Below are 19,477 nucleotides of genomic sequence, written 5' to 3'. Positions count from 1 at the left end.
TTTAACATCTTTATTGGAGTATAATTGCTTTACAATGGTGTGTTAGTTTCTGCTGTATCAAAAAGTGAATCAGCTATATGTATCCATATATCCCCATATCCCCTGCCTCTTGCGTCTCCCTCCCACCCTCCCTATCCCACCCCTCTAGGTAGACACACAGCACTGACCTGCTCTCCCTGTGCGATGCAGCTGCTTCCCACGAGCTATCTATTTTACCTTTGGTAGCGTGTGTGTGTATATATGTCCATGCCAAGAAAGTTGGTTTTAAATCCAGTCTGACTCTGTGAACTGCTTTCTATATGACTGTGTTCCTACCACTTCAGAGCACGACTGCCTTTGAAATGATGCATCACTTATGCCATTCTTTGGCCACCGTCTCGTCTGTCTTCCCTTTAGGCCAGTGGTTCTCAACCGGGGGTGACTCTGTCCACCCTACCCCCTCCAGGACATTTAGCAATGCCTGGACACATTTGTGGTTGTCATAATTGCTGCTGGCGTCTAGTGGGTAGAGGACAAGGATGCTGCTAAACACCCCACGATGCATAGGGCAGTCTCCCAAACAAAGAGTTACCTGGCTCAAAAAATCAGTACCGCTGATGTTGAGAGGACAAGCTCCAGAAAAATGGGGACCATGCGGCTTTTGCTCACTATCTCCCTCCTTGTGCCCAGCATGGCACCTGGCACCGAGTGGTGCATAGTGGGCATGTTTGTGGAATGAACGAATGAAGGTTAAGTGGAAAATAGCCTCCCTCCTTTTTATTAAAGGAATCTCATTTCTGTGCAGCAGAAACCATACCCTCACAAAATTTGGCCCAACCTTCTCCTAGTTCTGGAACCTGGTGGGTGAGCATCACTTCAGACCCTTTCCAGAGACAATGCAGATAGTGTTTGCAGCTGCATCTCCCTAAGACCCCAACCAGCCAGCTGGCTGCTGGAAGCCCAAATGACTGCATGGAATGGCCACCAGTCTGAGTAGGTTACCTGATCTGAACGACTACAAATAACCATAATAAGCCTCCTTAAAAAATAAATTGGCTTTTAATGCTTGCCATGAGCATCTCTTAGCCCTAGCATTTGTTGGCACTACCCTGAAAACCTCTGAGATTAAAAACAAAACAACTAAAAAACTATAATGGCCCCCAAAATGACTGTGATAGATAAGAGTGGACATATTTGTCTATGTATCTATGGAGATGAGAATAAAAGAGGGTATCTGAAGATGACAATAAACCGGGCAGATCTGCTGCAAAAAGAACCTGAGATGCTGCTCAGTGTCTTCAGCTACCCTGAGCTGCATCCTCTGTACCTCTCCAGACGCCCCCTCTTTTCCTGAGGGGAGGGTCACGAAGGAAGAGCCTGGGCTACAGGATCCAAGCACACAGTCCCCACCCGGTCTCTGCAGGCTAGCAGACACACCACCAGGGACACACCCCTGGTGTGTCTTCAATCATTATTCTGTGACCTTGGGTGAGGTACTTGACCTCCTGAAGCCTTAATTTTTCTTATCTGTTAAATGGGGACAATAATAGTAACTATGACACAAGGCTGCTACGATCGTTCAATGACATAAGGCATGGAGCCGGCTGAGCTCAACGCCTGGCACACAGTAAGCAGTTCATAGATGTCAGCTATTCTTCCTCCTGCTCTTTCATTTAATTACTGCCAACCTTGGAGGATTGAGAGTTAGGAGGTTTCCTGCTCTGTGGTGTCAGTGGTGGGATGAGGGCTTGTTGCCAAGGAGAAGGTCTTGGAAGCAGGACCATCAGGACATGAGATCCAGCTGAGCTCCCCACCTGGAGACGGTCCCTCTACTCCCAACCTCAGAGAAGGAAGGTTCGATTTTATCAGGAAGACCAACACGTTTCTGAAGACTCACATCTCTAGACGTGTGAGCAAATGTCTAGAAAAATTGTAGGAGAAAATGCTGGTACAGAGAGGATGGCTTTATTATGTTTTCCAAAAGCTGGTTTAGACCAGCTGCCACAGCAAGCCACGCTGACCTGAGCTGTCCATTGTCATGTGTCAGTCAAACACCCGATCAAACATCCATTTAGGATACAGGGCACCTTCAACCTAACAATCAAATTACTTCTGAAAATCCTGGAAAACACAAACTATGCTCCCTAAGAAAGGAAGGTTTTCTTGGATAATACTCTTTAAATACTGTTTGACAATAATAACTATCATCTATTAAAGTGCTCTCTATGAGCTAGGCACTGGGATAAGCACTTTACATAATGATCTCCTTTAATTTTTCCATCATCATTTTACAGCTGGGAAATTGAAGTCCCAGAAAGGTTAGGAGGCTGCCCAAGGTCACAGAGCTTGCAGAGCTGGGATTAGGACACAGGTCTCTGATTCTAGAACTTGTGTCTTCTTAATCATCATGGCTCCCTTCTGCTGCCCTTTATGTGTTCATGTTTTTCAGTTTATAGCAAAAAGCAAATGTTAGGCAAGCTCATGACATACTGTTGTACATTAGCTTGTTGGATATTTTCTGCAGAATATAACATGTGATGTGAAAAGGAGGGCCCAGAGATTGACCTGGCCAGCATCAGTGCAATGCTATATCATGCTGTACATGATGGCAAGCCGCCTTTCTATTCAAACATTGGATCGCTGGTACGGCCAGGCACTGATCAGTCCATACAGTTGCCAGCCCATCAGGGAGGACCTGGCCTCGAATCAATGATGTATACAGTGGTGCCAGGGCACACGGCTAGTGTCTGTCCTCATGCCCACCCTCCCCACGTGTCAGTCAATGCAGAGACAAAGTTTCTTTGGTTACCGTTCCGATCTCTACTCTTGAAAAAGTTGGCAAGTCAGGTTTTGCATCCAATATTTTCTGAACATTTTTTTCCATCCCGAGGGTCTTTAAGTCTAGAAATGATCCATCCATGTGGTCCTTGTGATCTATAAAAGAAATAACTTACACTCAAAAGAAAGGCTCAGGAAGAAGTTACTGCATGTAAAAGTCACAGCTGCTATTTACTGGACACTTACCACAGGCCAGTACTAATTAGCTCACAATCCTCCCTTGGCAGGTGAGGCATTGAGGCCCAGAGAGGTGAAATGACTTGTCCAAGGCCACACAGCTCATATGAGGCTGCAGCCTCCCAGGGCGGGGGCACTGAGGGGGAACCTTCGGCCACAGGTGTGAGGATGGACTTGAACCCAGGCTTCTGTGTCCTAGCCCAGGGCTCCACCCAGCAGCAAGCTTGGCTTCTTGAAAGCCCTATTCCCTCTAAACAGGGTATTTATCCTGGGAAGTTCCCCAAGGTTGGTCCTTGCACAGCATCCGTCTATGAAAAAGTCCCAGGGGAGGCGCCATCATTCACCTGGTGTGATCACTGCTTGGCTGAGGCCCCACTGGGCGTGGGCACGCATGGGTATGCAGAGTTGGAGGGGATGGCGTGTCAGAATGGAAGAGGTGGTTGGGTGAATGATGCCTCCCCCCCAAAGATGTCTGGGTCCTAATCCTTAGAGCCTATGAACATTACCTGACAGGGCAGAAGGACCTTTGCAGATGTGATGAAGGTAAGGATCTTGAGATGCGGGCTTATCCTGGATTAGCTGGGGGGACCCAATATAGGTGCATGGGTTCTTACAAGAAGCAGACACAGGGAGTCTGACTACAGACAGACAGAGACGGTGATGTGACAGAAGCAGAGAGTTGAAGGTGCTCCTCTGCCGTGAGCCAAGGAAAGCGGGGAATTTTTATTTCCTCGCCTTTTCCAGTCTAGAGACTAGAAAAGGCAAGGAAACGGATTCTTTCCTAGAGCCTCCAGAAGGAACCAGCCCCTTGCCTTTACCTTAGCGAAACTGATTTTGGACCTTTGGCCTCCAGAACTGTAAAAGAATAAATATGAGTTGTGTTAAGCCCCTAAGTTTGTGGTAATTTGTTAGAACAGCCATAGGAAACTAATATGGGGGGTGAAGGCAGGAGGTAGGATGAGAGGTGGGGAAATGCAGTGCATGTTCTGGAAGAGCTTAATTGGGTTAGAGCAGATGATGGGGGAGGGGAGGAGTAGAGGGAAGAGTCGGGATGGAAAGATGAGCTCAGTTTGTGGCCAGCCTAGAACAGTAGCCTAAAGAGTATAAACTTGATTTAAACATCACTGAAATGTCACGAGTGTGACCTGTGTGCCCGGCCCTCTGCCAAGCAATCAACGCATCACCCCACTGTATTGTCCCGCCATCGCCTCCTTTTACACATGAGGCGGTCGGGCTCTGAGACCTGTGGCTGCTGGACGCCACACAGCTGGCAAATGGCTGAGCCAGGGCTTGGGATCACAGTGGTGTGACTCCAGGGTCTGAGTCACTGCTATTTCAGCTTCTGATGGAGCAGTGAGTTGGCTTAATGAAGGGTGATTTTTTTTTTCAGAAAAATAACCGGGATGTATCAGAGACGAAGGAGCCAGCAGCATTTATCAGCTGCAGCATCTCGACGTGTTGGGCTGGACAGTCCTCGTCGTGGGAGCCGTCCTGGGCACCGTAGGACGTTTAGCAGCATCCCTGGCCTCCACCTACTGGCTGCCAGGAGCATCACCCACCCAAGCTGTAATTATCAAAGATGAGAGGGTTTCAAGAAAGCAAACCGAGAGGGTTGGGTAGGCCAGAGAGAACATGGCGGGGGGAGGAAGCTGGGGCTTCAGTGCGGGGGGGCCACGTCAGTTGCCAAAGAGGCAAAGACAATGTGGGAAGTTGGTGGTGAGCACACAGGGTGTAATGCACTTCAAGGTCTTAGTGGGACAGGAGTACAAGCAGTAGAAAACGAGCTAAAGAAGCAGTGGTCCCAGTGAAGATGCACCAGCTTGAAGTGCATGTTTGATGACGAAGGAGAAAGATAGAGCGGGAGGCTGTAGACGCTGAAGAAGGAGGTCGTGATTCAGGAGCTTGTGCACAAGGTGGTCTGAGAGGGAGAGAGAAGGGGAGACTCAGGGAGGGAAGAGCTGCATTTGGAAAGAGAACGTAGTGAGGGAAGATGGAGGGAAAGGAGGAAAGGTGGGTGCGGAGAGAGACAGGAGGGGAGCTGAATAGGCTCGTGCCTGGGCCCTTGACCTCTGACAATGCCACTTGCTGAGAATTTCCAGCTTGGAAGAGTGAGAATAATAATATTATAATAATAGCTATTCAGTATTAACCACTTGCCATGTTCCAGGCACCATGCCAGAAGTTTACCACGTGATATTTTCTGATCATTACAAACAGCCTAGCAAGGAAATGTGTTTGCATTTATAGGTGAGACACAGACGCCCAGCAAGGTTAAGCTATGGAGCTGGTAAGCAGTAGGATCAGAATTCAGACCTAGGTCTGTCATTCTCTTTTCAGAGAGACTAGAGGCTGGAGACTGAAGCGCTGGGCTGGCTTATGTGAAGGGTGCGTGAGGAGAGGGGCACTGGGTGGATCCCGAGATGGCAGAGATGGGTGATGCAGACTTGGGCTGTTGGAAAGAGGGATTTTCTTCTCTGGGAGAAGCAGCAATTCTTGATTATAGTTCTGGTTACAAAATTTACACATGCCTGTTACACAAATCCAAACAGGGCAGAAACCCATAAAGTGGAAAGTGTCCCCCCGCTGTATCCTCAGGGGCCGGCACACAGTAGGGCTGCAATAAATAGCTGTTGAACGACTGAGGGAAAGTCAAGGCTCACGCAGTCTTATCATGCTGGGATAATACTCTCAACACTTTTATGTCTTTTCCTCCAGATTTCTCCTGTGGTTGGATATTGGCATTTGAAAAAAAAAAAAAGAAAAAAAAGGGGAGAACACTGTGCATATTGTATTACAACTTTCTTTTTTTTCACATAAAAATACTGCGTATCTTGGATATCTGAGAAAGAGCGATTTTCTATGTATGCAGGGAATCCTTTTATTTGCAACAAAGTCTTGCAGAAATAGACACAATCAACTGAGCTTGCAAAGATCAATGTAAAAAGTCCTTTCTTTCCCTTATCAAAAGAAGCTGAGAAACCAGGCAGGAGGAGAGGGGAGCTGACTTTTAAGGTCCTCCTTAGATGTTTCCTGTCTTCCAGTGGGACCACACAGTAATCCTTCACCAATTAGATTTTTTTTTTTTAGGTCACAGCTTTTTTATTTTTTAATTGAGATATAGTCAATGTAAAATATTGTATGTTTCAGGTGTACAACATAGTGATTCACAATTTTTAAAGGTTATATTCCATTTATAGTTATTATAAAATATTGGCTATGGGCTTCCCTGGTGGCACAGTGGTTGAGAGTCTGCCTGCTAATGCAGGGGACACGGGTTCGGGCCCTGGTCTGGGAGGATCCCAAATGCCGCGGAGCGACTAGGCCTGTGAGCCACAACTACTGAGCCTGCGCGTCTGGAGCCTGTGTTCCGCAATGAGAGAGGCCGCGATAGTGAGTGGCCCCCGCTTGCCACAACTAGAGAAAGCCCTCGCACAGAAACGAAGACCCAAGACAGCCAAAAAAATAAATAAATGAACAAATGTGGGGTTTAAAAAAAAAAGAAAAAAAATTAGGAAAAAGTGAAATTAAAAAAAATATATTGGCTATATTCCCTGTGCTGTAAAATATATCATTGTAGCTTATTTATTTTATACATAGTAGTTTGTACCTCTTTTTTTTAAAATTGGAGTATAGCTGCTTTACGATGTTGTGTTAGTTTCAACTGTACAGCAACGTGAATCAGCTCTATGTATTCATATAGCCCCTCTTTTTTGAATTTCCTTCCCATTCTGGTCACAAAAGGATGGAACGCTTCATGAATTTCCGTGTCATCCTTGCACAGGGGCCATGTTAATCTTCTCTGTATTGTTCCGATTTTAGTATATGTGCTGCTGAAGTGAGCATGGTAGTTTGTTCCTCTTATTTCCCTACCTCTAACTTGTCCCTCCCCCTTTCCCGCTCCCCACTGGTAACCACTAGTTTGTTTTCTATATCTGTGAGTCTATTTCTTTTTTTCTTATATTCACTAGTTTTATTTTTTAGATTCCACATAAAAGTCATATCATACAGTATTTGTCTTTCTCTGTCTGACTTATTTCACTAAGCATAGTACCCTCCAAGTCCATCCATGTTGCTGCAAATGGCAAAATTGCATTCTTTTTTATGGCTGTGTAGTATTCCACTGCATATATAGATATAGATATAGATATAGATATAGATATAGATATAGATATATCACATCTATTTTTGGGGGGTGGCCACACCATGCAGCTTGTGGGATCTTAGTTCCCCAACCAGGGACTGAACCTGGGCCGTAGCAGTGAAAGCGTCAACTCCTATCCACTGGACCGCCAGGGAATTCCCTACTGCATCTTCTTTATCCACTCATCTGTTGATGGGCACTTAGGTTGCTTTCATGTCTTGGCTATCGTAAATAATGCTGCTATGAACATTGGGGTGCATGTATCTTTTTGAATTAGTGTTTTCCATTTTAGGGGAATAAATACCCAGGAGTGGAATTGCTGGATCATGTGGTAGTTCTATTTTTAGTGTTTTGAGAAACCTTCAAACTGTTTTCCGTAGCGGCCACACCAATTTACATTTCCACCAACAGTGTACAAGGGTTCCCTTTTCTCCATATCCTCACAAATAACAGTTGTTATTTGCGTTCTTTTTGGTGACGGCCATTGTGACAGGTGTTAGGTGATATCTTAACCAATCAGATCTTTAGTAGTGACCCCAATCTCCTGGGCTGCTCATGACATGATCCAACAATAGTTACTCAACCTGGATTTCCCTGAGGGATTTATTTCAGGATTTTACAGACCTAGCTCGTTACGTGCGTTTTATCCCTTAGGACAATATTTTAAAAGGCAGGTAGTATGGTGGTTCAGAGCAGGGGCTTTGAGGTCAGAGGGACCTGGATGGAGTCCCAGCTTTACCACTCGGCAGCTAGGAAATGCAGCCCATTGTCAAGAGCCGAGGAAGAAGGCCTGGGAAGAGAACTGAGTGCTCACGGCTAAGAAAATCTGACTAGCTGTCAAATAGAGATGCGGCAGGGGTCACAGGTAAAGGCACCTCGGCGTGAGTAAATCAAGCTGCCCTACCTGTGTGCATACCCATCTGCTTGCCATCCACATTTAGTTCACATTCAATCAACAAGTATTCAAGGCTGATGCGGATGGCAGCTACCGTTTCCTAAGGCTTATGTGTGACCCTATGATTTGGGTACCACGTCGTTTAATCCTCACAACTACCTGGTGAGATCTTAACCCCATTTTATAACCAAGTAAACAGAGGCACACAGAAGTGGAGACCTGCTCACACAATGAATAAGCGCACACTTGAGAGTCACACCTTAGCAGCTGGTCTCCAAAGCCTGAACTCAGACTTATTCGCTCTAATGCAAATGGGGCTTTGCTGGGGCGAGGCCCGCGGCGCGCATCAGACACCCTTCACTCCAGGGAATGAAACTCTCAGGTTTGTCTCTGTTCAAGTTAACGACAGAACCTGTCCTCTAGGAACTGGGCATGTACCTGGTACCCCTCTGGATCTTCGGAGGGCGTGTGGGGTCACAGAAAAAGCACAAGTGCCAGGATCACAACGACCTCAGTTTGAGTCCTGACCCTACCATGTACCAGCTGTGTGACTTTGAGCAAGTTTCTTAATGTTATTGATACTCAGTTTCCTTACTTGCAAAATAAAGACGACAATAGTACCTGGCTCATTGGGCTGTTGGAAGACGAAAGTACACAGTACATGTAAAACAACTAACACAGTGACAAGTACCGAGGAGGAGTTAAACAAACCATGGTTCCTACCCTCCTCTTAGGAACTGTGAACACACAAGGCTCTTAGGACTGCTTGCGTATGGTGATGAGTGACTCGGGGATCCCGTGCTGGCCTCAGTAATGGGAAGTACCTTGAATCACTTATCATGGTGGACTAACACATAAAGAGTTTTTGAGCCAGCTTCTTTTTTTTTTTTTTTTTTTAGTGGTACGTGGGCCTCTCACTGTTGTGGCCTCTCCCATTGCGGAGCACAGGCTCCGGACGCGCAGGCTCAGCGGCCATGGCTCACGGGCAGAGCCGCTCCGCGGCATGTGGGATCTTCCCGGACCGGGGCACGAACCCGTGTCCCCTGCATCGGCAGGCGGACTCTCAACCACTGTGCCACCAGGGAAGCCCCTGATGGCTTAATTTCGCAACCCATGTTTCTTTACGGGAATGTAAGACTAGATTTAGAGACAGAGGCTTCAGTGACTCCTGAAGCCTGGGGAGGGGACAGTGCACACATTGCTTGGCCCCGCTATTACTAGGATAGAGATCATGGTCTTTCCTTGTTTTAGTTCTGATTTTGAAGAACAGCTAGAACCGTGGGCCACATCTCTCTTGGTTTCACGCACACTCAGACTCTGCCATGATTACAACGACAGTAATACAGGGGTTGGGGAGGGGCTGGGTTGCCGGGAGCAATGCAGCGCCCCTGTTCTCTATGCTCTCGGTGAGGGGCAGGCACTTACAGAAAAGTTCATCTGGATTTTGCCTCTCTTTTTTTTCTTAAACCCCACATTTGTTTATTTATTTATTTTTTTGGCTGTCTTGGGTCTTCGTTTCTGTGAGAGGGCTTTCTCTAGTTGCGACAAGCAGGGGCCACTCTTCATCCCGGTGCGCGGGCCTCTCACTATCGCGGCCTCTCGTTGCGGAGCACAGGCTGCAGACGCGCTGGCTCAGTAGTTGTGGCTCACGGGCCTAGCTGCTCCGCGGCATGTGGGATCCTCCCAGACCAGGGCTCGAACCCGTGTCCCCTGCATTAGCAGGCAGACTCCCAACCACTGTGCCACCAGGGAAGCCTTGCCTTTCTTTTTAAACACGTTTAAAAGAAATTCACACCACCTTCTGGATTACCTTAGACATATCCTGGCTGGGGTTGCTTAATCACCAGAGTTGAAAATCACTCCTCTATTGTCATTCATTATTGTAAGAATGTCAAATTTGCGCAGCCTCTCTGGAGAGCGCTTTGGCAAGTAGTATCAAGGATAAATGTTGGAGTTTCCCAGGTGTGGCCCTGGGCTCTCCCTTCTCATTCAATACTTTCTTCCTAGTGATACCATTCACACGTATGGCTTTAATCACCATCCATCCATCCACCCGTCCATCCATCCCATCTGACTAAGCACCCGCTATGTGGCACATGTTCTTCTGGGTTCCGGGGCCACATCACTGATACGGTTGGATATCCAGGGTGACAGCTGCGTCCTTGGCACCTCACTTTGGATGTCTACAGGCACCTCACACTCATCTTCCCTCTCAAACCTGGTCCTCCTGTGGCATTCTTTACTCTGGATTTTAGTGAAGGAACCACATCTGTACTTTTAACACAAGCCAGAAACCTGGAGACCTGTAGCCCCCTTTCTCTCCATCACTTCCCTTCTAGCCATATCTAACTCCATCACTGAGGCCTGTTGATTCATCTCTTAAATGCCCCTGGAATCTTCTCTCTTGCTCCGTCCCCTCCATTGCCACAGTGAGGGCCACCATCGTGTCTTGTGACAGCCTCCTAACTGCTCTCCCGGGGTTCTGTGCTGGCCACCTTCCTGTACATTTTCCACTCGTGGCCAAGATGACTGTCTCCAAATGCAAGCCTGTTCCATCAGTTCCTTACTTAAAACCTTTCGTGGGCTTCTCTCTGCTCTCAGGTTAAAGCAGAGCTTCTTACCAGTGCTCTGCAAGCCCCCGGCCACACCATGATACAGCCCCTGTGGACCTCCTTCACCAGTCCCTGCCCTCCGCCTCCATTTCTTTTAGTCCCGTGAGTTTTCCATGCTTCCTGCGATCCCACCACGCTGCTCCCTGCACCCAGAATGCCCTCCCCTCCCCTCTTTGGCAAATAACTCCTATGCACCCTGCAGGTGCCCTGCCGTCCCTGACCAGGTCAGAGCCCTGCACTTCTCCTTCAAAGCAACTGTCATGATTAAAGTTTTACATGTGAGTGATTTTTCAGTTAATGCCCCACCCCTATTCCTCCCTGAGACCCTAAGATCTACAAGCGCAGGGAGAGTGCCTGTTAGTTCCCCAATATTTTATTATGAAAGATTTCAAATGTACAGTGAAGAGGGAGGAATTTTACAGCCAACATCCATATACCCCATAACCTGAATTCTACCTGTTTCTGACCCCATTATATTTCCAACCTGCACTGTGCCTGGTATCTAGGAGGCCTGCGATAAATCTTTGTTGAATGAAAGTGGTTCATATCCTTCCACATCTAGGATGATAAAGATAAGATGAACAGGTATGTGTGAATAATATTTATGTCAGCCTCATCTATTAAGTGTGAAAAACTGGAAGCAACTTAAATGCCCATTATAGAGGACTGGCTAAATAAATTACGGTACACCCTTCAGAATGGGGTTCCTTGCCATCAGTGACAGCGATGATGTAGATCTGTGTGTATTGACATGGAAGGGTGCTCCAGATGTACTGTTAGGAATGAAACTAAAGGAAATTGGGTATAATATGACATTATTCTTTTGTAAAGTTAAAAAATCAATACACGTGGATAGGTAGTGCCTATTTTATGCCAGGTACTATTTTAAGTACTTTACATGTATCAATGCATTTTAATCCTCACAAAAATCCTAAGGGGTGAGTATTCCCTATTATCCCCATTTTACAGGTAAAGAAACAGGCACAGAGAGGGGAAGTAACTTGCCTAGAATCACACAGCTCTTTCCATGGGAAAATGCCCTGGAAGTTCCACACAAAATATGATCGTAGTGACGATACCAAACGCTAGCGAGGATGTGAAGCAACAGGAACTCTCATTCATTGTTGGCGGGAACGCAAAACAGCCACTTTGGAAAAGAGTTTTGTGGTTTTCTTAAAAACTAAACGTACTCTACGGACTTCCCTGGTGGCCTAGTGGTTAAGAATCCGCCTGCCAATGCAAGGGACACAGGTTCAAGCCCTGGTCTGGGAAGATCCCACATGCCACGGAGCAACTAAGCCTGTGTGCCACAACTACTGAGCCTGTGCTCTAGAGCCCGTGAGCCACAACTACTGAGCCCGCGTGCCACAACTACTGAAGCCTGCGCACCTAGAGCCCATGCAACGCAACAAGAGAAGCCACTGCAATGAGAAGCCCGTGCACCACAAGGAAGAGTAGCCCCCGCTTGCGGCAACTAGAGAAAGCCCGTGCGCAGCAATGAAGACCCAATGCAGCCAAAAATAAATAAAATAAAATAAATTAATTAAAAAAAAAACTTAAATGTACTCTAACCACACGATTCAGCAACCGCGCCCTTGGTATTTACTCAAAGAAGTTGAAAACATGTCCACACAAAACCCTGCATGTGGACGTTTATGGCAGCTTTATTCATAACTGCCAAAACTTGGAAGCCACCAGGATGTCCTTCAGTAGGTGAATGGATAATGGAATATTATTGGGCACTTAAAAAGAAAAAAAGAGCTATCAAGCCATGAAAAGACTTGGAGGAAACGAAAATGCATATTACTAAATAAAAAAAACTAATCTGAAAAGTTGTATGATTCCAACTACATGATATCCTGGAAAAGGCAAAAACTATGGCGACGGTAAAAAGATCTGTGGTTGCCAGGGGCTGCGGGGGGGCTGGGAGGGAGCACAGAGGATTTTCAGGGCAGTGAAACTATTCTTTTTTTTGGGGGGGATAGGTTCTTTTATTTGGAATAAAAATGTCCAGTTTTGAAAAGAAAAGACGTTATCTTAAAAACTTAAGTCCTCAAACCACAGGTTTCCCCATGACGAGTTGAATTCCTGAACACTGCAGAGGGATTACTGGAGATGTTGATTACTTAAGGCACTAATAGGAAGGCACTGAAGAACAGCAGGGCCAGGCTTCAATCAGACAAACATGCGCTGCCATGGAGGAATTGCATAGGCTGGCTCTGAAGTTGGCTTCTCCTTTGCTTCTTTTTATTTTGTTAAACTTGTAGCTTTACTTTCCTCAGTTTCTAGAATATCAGTTTCTAGATATTTGGGTTTATGGGTTATCATCATTTTGCTTTATTACCACGTCCCTGATCTGTAACTTCACCCACCCCACTTCCCCTCTATGGACTCCACAGGTGGCTTTTAATGAATTCTGCGTACTTTCTGTTACTGTGTAGTTACAGAGTGACCTGAGAAGTGAAACTCATAAATCGAGTTGACCTAATACCAGGGCTTTGTGCACAGAATCCACCAATCTGCTCAAAGATGGCCTGATCTGAACCACATCCCCCGCCGTGCTCCCTGGCTTCTGCTTAGGGCAGTAGATTTGGGATCAAAAGCACCTTCAGGACTGGACCATCTTCCCGGTGGAGCACTGTGATTTACAGGGCCTCTGGGTCCTCCCCGGGGTGGGCCTCATTATTGGTGGACCTGCTGGTCTCAGGACTTAATGAAGCTCAGGTTGTTGATGTCTCATCGCAGAAAGAATTCAGTGAGAGACAAAGTGGTAGGTAAGACGTGGACTTATTTAGAGAGAAACACACTCCACAGACAGAGCGTGGGCCATCTCAGAAGGCGAGAAAGGCCAGGGCAGGGAAACGATTCTGTATGATATTATAATGGTGGATACATGTCATCACACATTTGTCCAAGTCCAAACCCATAGGATGTACAACACCAAGAGTGACCCCTACACAGCACTGTAAATCAACTACACTCCAATAAAATTAAAATGAAAAAGAGTGAACCCTAATATAAACCATGGACTTTGGGTGATTAGGACGTGTCAATGTAGGTTCATCAGTCCTGACAACTGTACCTCTCTGGTGCTGATGCTGATAAATGGGGGAGGCTGTGTATGAGTGGGGACAGGGGGTACCTGGGAAATCTCTGTATCATCCTCTCAATTTTGCCATGAACATAAAACTGCTCTAAAAAACGTCTCTACTCTATATATGTATATATATGGTTACTTCTGAGAGAGAAGATTTAGCATAATTTCGATTTTTCCTTTTGCCACTGTCACGTCTCATTTTTCTCCAGTAATCACGTCTCACTTGTGTACTTTTTTCCAGGAACACTGCTTCTCAAGTGGTGAAGCAAAGTGAAGTCTGGAGAAGGGAACACTTGGCCACATACCTAAGAAGCCTCCCTCAATAGATGTCCCATCGTGATCAGATTCAACGCAATATTTCAGTCATGTAACTATGTGAGAAAAGAGTTTCAATCACCTTTGTCGGAGCTGGAGAACTGGATCCCCACCTCGTGGAGGAGATGCTCCGTTTCCTCCAGCCAGGACAGTGACAGGCGCAAGATGTCCAGTGCCACCTTCTGGAGCCCTGAGACAGGTGGGCTCACCTGCAGGTGCTGTAGGTGGTCGACCTCCTTCTTCAGCTCATTGCTAGAGCAAGACATTGTCATGCACGCCTGGAAAGAGATGAGGTCGTGAGGAGCCCGGGCACCATCGCCAGAAATACCACCTGACGGTTGTGACCCACACAGAGCAGTGTTCTTGACGGGCCCGTGAAGCAGGCAGAGCCGTATGTTGGCCGCCCTGTGACGGCCCAGTTTTACTTCCCTTTTTCGGGGGGCGGAAGGAAGGAGGCAGCTTTTATTTCACGTGCACTCTAACTGGGACTCTGGATGGACAAATAGACCCTTTGTTTAGGTATAGGCAATTCCAAAGCCAAATTGCCAAGGACGATTTGGCTGAAAGGAGAAGCAAATTTGGTTACAGAATTCCTGCTGAGATCAACACACAAGCTGGTCATAAAGTGCGGTTTCCTGATTTGAAAGAGTGCTGACAAGCCAACATTTGCCCAGACTCCCCAAATAGTAGCTGCATATTTCCAGAGAAAGCAGAAGCAGCTGCCTGATGTGATAAGCTGGATCCCTGCGTGGGGGCCATGAAGTGGGGGCTCTGCCAGACCCTCTGGTCCAATAAGGGTAAGAGCAGCCTTCCACTGCTGGGACAGAAAAGAAAACTGCAAATAAAGAGCAGAAGGTTTCTTTGGTTTCTCTGGAAATAACACGGGGCTGTTTTTTTTCCCCCGGGGTCTGGGGCCTCCCAAAGGCAGCACTTGGAGTGTGTCGGGCAGCTTCTCCTTGGCCACACCAAGTTCACCTGGGAGGCATTTCTGGAGGTCCTTTGTTTTCTGATCTCAAACAGATTTCTCCAACAAGAGAAAAGGTGGACTAAAAGCAGAGCTGGACAATTTCCTGAACAAGGAGCACAAAAATGAGACACAGGGGACATTTGAGGAATGGAGAAGGGGGCACCTGGCAACTGTCTAAGGATGTCTTCAGCTTCTTGATGTTCTGGGTGATTTCCTCCTCTTTGCAGCTGCTGAGCTGGGTCTCCTTCTGCAGGGTCCGCTTTTGCTGCCAAACGTTGCTATTGTCCTCTGTGACCCTGCTGCTCTTTTCTGGTAACTGGTGAGAAAAAGAAAAAAAAAAGATTTAAAATGCAGGGTGGGGCTTCCCTGGTGGCGCGGTGGTTGGGAGTCTGCCTGCCGATGCAGGGGATGCGGGTTCAAGCCCTGGTCTGGGAAGATCCCACATGCCGCGGAGCAACTGGGCCTGTGAGCCACAACTACTGAGCCTGCGCGTCTGGAGCCTGTGCTCCGCAACAAGAGAGGCCGCGATAGTGAGAGGCCCGCGCACAGCGATGAAGGGTGGCCCCTGCTCGCCGCAACTGGAGAAAGCCCTCGCACAGAAACGAAGACCCAACCCAGCAAAAATTAATTAATTAATTAATTAAAATGCAGGGTGGCTCTGGGGGGAGGGGACCTGGAGGGCTTCAGCTTAAGCTCGGAGGAGGGAGGTCCTGGCGTGTTTTCGGGTTGGCTCTGGAGCGTGGATATTGGCTCTGTCACCGGGGCATGTTTCCCAGGATCAGAGATGGTGTTTTAAGAGCCAAAGGCCTGTCATGTGGCCACGAGTGTGTTCTAGATTCTTCTGCATTCTGGGAGGGATTCATCACGCTGAGCCTGATGCTGTGGGCTCCTAAAAAGGAGGTCGTCCGAGAGAAGCCCGTGGTATGATCTTGTGACCCGCGCGCTGACACCCAGGATTGGAGAGGATAAACGGAAGGATAATAAGGCATCGTTACAGCCAGAGGCCCACCCTCACTGCCATCTGCCACTTCAGGAGGAACGAGCGAGCGAGGACGCACCGTCCATGCTGAGGCCGCCCCTTTCCTCGCGGGGCTAACGGAGGTTCACCGTGCGGGTCTGCCGACCAGACACAGCCCTGGGTGGTTTAATTTGATTTTCACAGAAACACTGCAAGGGAGTTTAACTGGCTTTTACTTGAAAAGCCAGGAAATCCCAGAAAATCAAAACAAATCTTTATGGTGTAGCAACAGTGTGAAAATTATGTGCCACCAACAAAAAACAGGAACATATGCTCCCAGTGTCTGGAGCCCCGGGTCCCTGAAGGAGAAAGTGGGGAAGAGAGACGAGCCTGCTGATTGGAGACGGGTTTGTCCTGGAACGGTTTCACGCGTCCGCAGGTGGCCTTGAGGGCCTGACCTCTGAAGAGCTCCAGCTGCAGCACAAAGAAAGGGACGGGGATGAGGTGAGGGGCGCAGCTGCAGCGGCACGGCTGGGGGAGGCGCCTCCGTCGCTGGGTCTGGGAGAAATCGGTGAGAAGGCTCTGCACGCCTTCAGTGGTCATTATGGGTAATTAACACCTTCACCTCCCACCGGAAGGGGCAGTGCCCACACAAGAGAGGGGGACAGCAGGTTTTAATGACTTTTCAGGTGTGCCCGCCTAACCTAGCCGACGCACACGGTCGGCACACACACGTCTCGGGCTCTCGGAAGAGCCACTTGCTGCCAATTATCCAGTGGGAAGTCCAGGGCCGGGAGCGCTCTTCCGTAATTGCTACGTTGGCACCAGGCTGTGAGATAAACATTGAGGCTGTCAGCCCGGGTAACTCGTGTCATCAGCAAGGGCGCCTGGGGAGAGAAGGAGGAGCTGCCTGCTGCCGTTTTGTGCCTTAGACCTTGTGTCCTGAAGACGACGTCTCCTGTACTCCTCTCCAGGTCCCCGGAGCCTGGTGCAGCGCCTGGCACACAGCAGGCACTCAATAAACGTTCATCGAATGCTTAGAACAGAAACACCTGTCAAGTCAGATGTTCAAAGTCCTCTCCTTCAGTTCAGCCAGTTTTTACTGAGTGCCTCCCTGATGCTGGTGTCTTCATATTACGGATGATGAAACAACGCAGTTAAATTAAGTCAGGGCTTCTAGAATGACGAGTTCAAGATGCCCCAGGCTCATGAGACTTGAACGGCAAAGAAGCCCAAGTTTCTCTGGAAATTTCCCAACGTGATGGCCCTTGGCCTGGGTTTTTGGCTCACTGGCAAAATGTGGTCATGAAAGGCTCTAAAACAGAGCCCTGAAGGACCACAAGGGCCACAGAATCAATGAGAACGTGAACAGGTCCTAAGACACAGGAGTCTGCTGCACACCAGGGAGCTCTGGGAAGCCAAGTAGAGGAATTGTGACTCTCCTAAGGACACCTCTGCAGTCATCCTGCCAGAAGCCAGCTGGGTGATTGGAGGGAGTCTGGGTCGTCTGCTGGTTTCATGGCCAAGGGAGGGTCCTAGGTCGCCCGAGGAAGAGGTTATGCAGAGGGCCCTGTGGGCAATGGCCCGTGTTATCACCAGAGGCGCCCTACAGGACTGCTTGGTGGGGGGTGGGGGTGGGGAGGGACAGGTCCTGCTGGATGGTGGGCTGAGTCCTGTGGTCACTGGCCTGGGGAAGGGCAGGACCTCAGGCCGGGAGCGGGCTGTGGAGACAAGGGGGTGAAGCAGGAAGGCCCAGGCAGCGCAGAGAAGCCTTGTTCGTCCTTTCTCTCTCGAGTCTAGACCTGGAGGAATCTCAGTGTCTCTGAGGGTCTTCCTGGATGACCCCTGGCCAGAGCCATGACCAGGCGCTCGGCAAGTGGCGCAGATCATGCCCTCAAGGCGGGTGTTCGCCGTGGGTGCAGAGTGCCAGCAAGGTGAGGGGTAGCCCAGGTGCACGGAGGGAAGCCCAGGCTGGCGGGCTCTCTGCCTTGCTAAGGGGTCGGCACCCTGCAGGAGAAAGGACACCGGGGGTGATGGTGTGGAAGTTGGTTGAAGAGGCTTTCAAACCTGCCTGAGGGTCAGCATCATCATTTAACTTGTGGGTGCCTCTGAAGTTCAGCGCGTGGGACAAATTCCGGTCACACTGATGGTTCAGGCTTGGATGCTACCAAACTCAAGGGCTTTGGGAGCTGGGCTGGGTGGGACGGAGGGCTCCTTTAAGGATCGTGGTTCTTAACCTTTTTTGGTGGTTTACAAATCCTTCTGAGCATCCAGTGAGTGACGAGGTGGACTCACTCTCCCAGAAAAAGAAAAGCACAAACACATACACGCAAAACGTTCTTGGTCCCCCTGGAGCCGTGGCTGCCAGGAGAGGATGCCTTGTGGAGGGGCCCAAGATGGGCTGCCCTCGGTGGGCTGTGTTCTGGAGGGCCAGTGCCCCGTCTTGGGTTCTCGTTTGCTCTCCCTTAGCCTTTGGTGAAGGCTCGTTTGCATGTTCTGGCCCTCATGTCTGTGCCACGTGTCAGAGGAAGGGCCACTGGGCCATCTTGGGTCAGAGCCCTGGGAAATGGCCCTCTCCCCACCCTGCCCACCTCCACCTGGCATAAGCTGTGGTATTCTGGGTTTTACTTTATTAAGAAAAGTGGCAGGACTTCCCTGGCGCTCCAGTGGTTAAGACTCCATGCAGCCACTGCAGGGGGCACGGGTTCCATCCCTGGTCGGGGAACTAAAATCCTGCAAGCCACGCGGTTCGGCCAAACAAAACAAACAAACAAACAAACAGAAATGTGGCAATTCCCTGGGGACACTGACTGTAGCATCTCTTTGGGGGCCCAGAGGAAGAAAGATCGCTCTAAATGTCAGGACAAAAAATGTGAAGAAGAAAGTGCTAGAAACACCACCGAGGTCAAGAGCTCAAACCCTTCCCAAGAGGGAACCGCACAGCTGGTTCACTGGGGTGGGCCTTGAGCTGGGACTGGCTGCTTGGTCAGGGTCTCAGGCAACAGCAAACACTGGAGTGGGCAGCTTCCCAGAAGGAAAAGCCTCTTTAGTGAAATCCACGGGGACGCGGAAGCCGCACAAAGCCCTGCCCCTGAGATAAGCGGGTGAACTAAGGCAAGCCGTCTTCCTCCTCATTCATCCCTGCTGGCCGCTTGGGTGCGGGATTCCGTGGAGAGCACGGGCCCGTGAAGGGGCTCTGCAGCACACCTACCTGACCTACTGCCCTTTCCAAATTGGCTTTAATGAGGTTTTCTCTGTTCCTCATTTCTTTCAGCTGAAGCAATTTCCTTCTGGAATCCTCCCGAAGCTTCTCTTCCACCTGAAAGGATGATGAAAGCGTGGGCTTGCTGCTAATGTGATCATCATGCCCTCTGGGGAAACTCTTCTGGGGGGGCTAATGGCAGTGGGGGAGTCCCTGAGGGGTAGGGACAGCTGCAGCCCAGCAGCAGGGGTCACAGGCATGCACAGGGTGGAGGCAAACTCACAGGGAGTTGCCCC

The 19,477-nt window shown here is 48.8% G+C and overlaps 1 protein-coding gene across 1 annotated transcript in view; it reads right to left on the bottom strand.

Moving 5' to 3' along the window:
* The window catches only part of LOC309808907 (forkhead-associated domain-containing protein 1-like), a gene marked incomplete at both ends in the record, with an annotated part of 97,925 nt that overhangs the window by 9,808 nt on the left and 68,640 nt on the right, over positions 1-19,477 (bottom strand). Inside the window, 5 exons of the mRNA XM_082629477.1 lie at positions 2,789-2,905; positions 14,132-14,332; positions 15,185-15,337; positions 16,370-16,453; positions 19,191-19,298. Of these exons, the coding sequence (XP_082485603.1) occupies positions 2,789-2,905; positions 14,132-14,332; positions 15,185-15,337; positions 16,370-16,453; positions 19,191-19,298 (663 nt within the window). The remainder of the gene's footprint in view (positions 1-2,788; positions 2,906-14,131; positions 14,333-15,184; positions 15,338-16,369; positions 16,454-19,190; positions 19,299-19,477) is intronic.

This window comes from Mesoplodon mirus (genome assembly GCF_964341445.2).
Source record: "Mesoplodon mirus genome assembly, chromosome: 7".
Classification (NCBI taxonomy): Eukaryota; Metazoa; Chordata; class Mammalia; order Artiodactyla; family Ziphiidae; genus Mesoplodon; species Mesoplodon mirus.
This window is presented reverse-complemented; position numbering and strand designations above follow the sequence as displayed.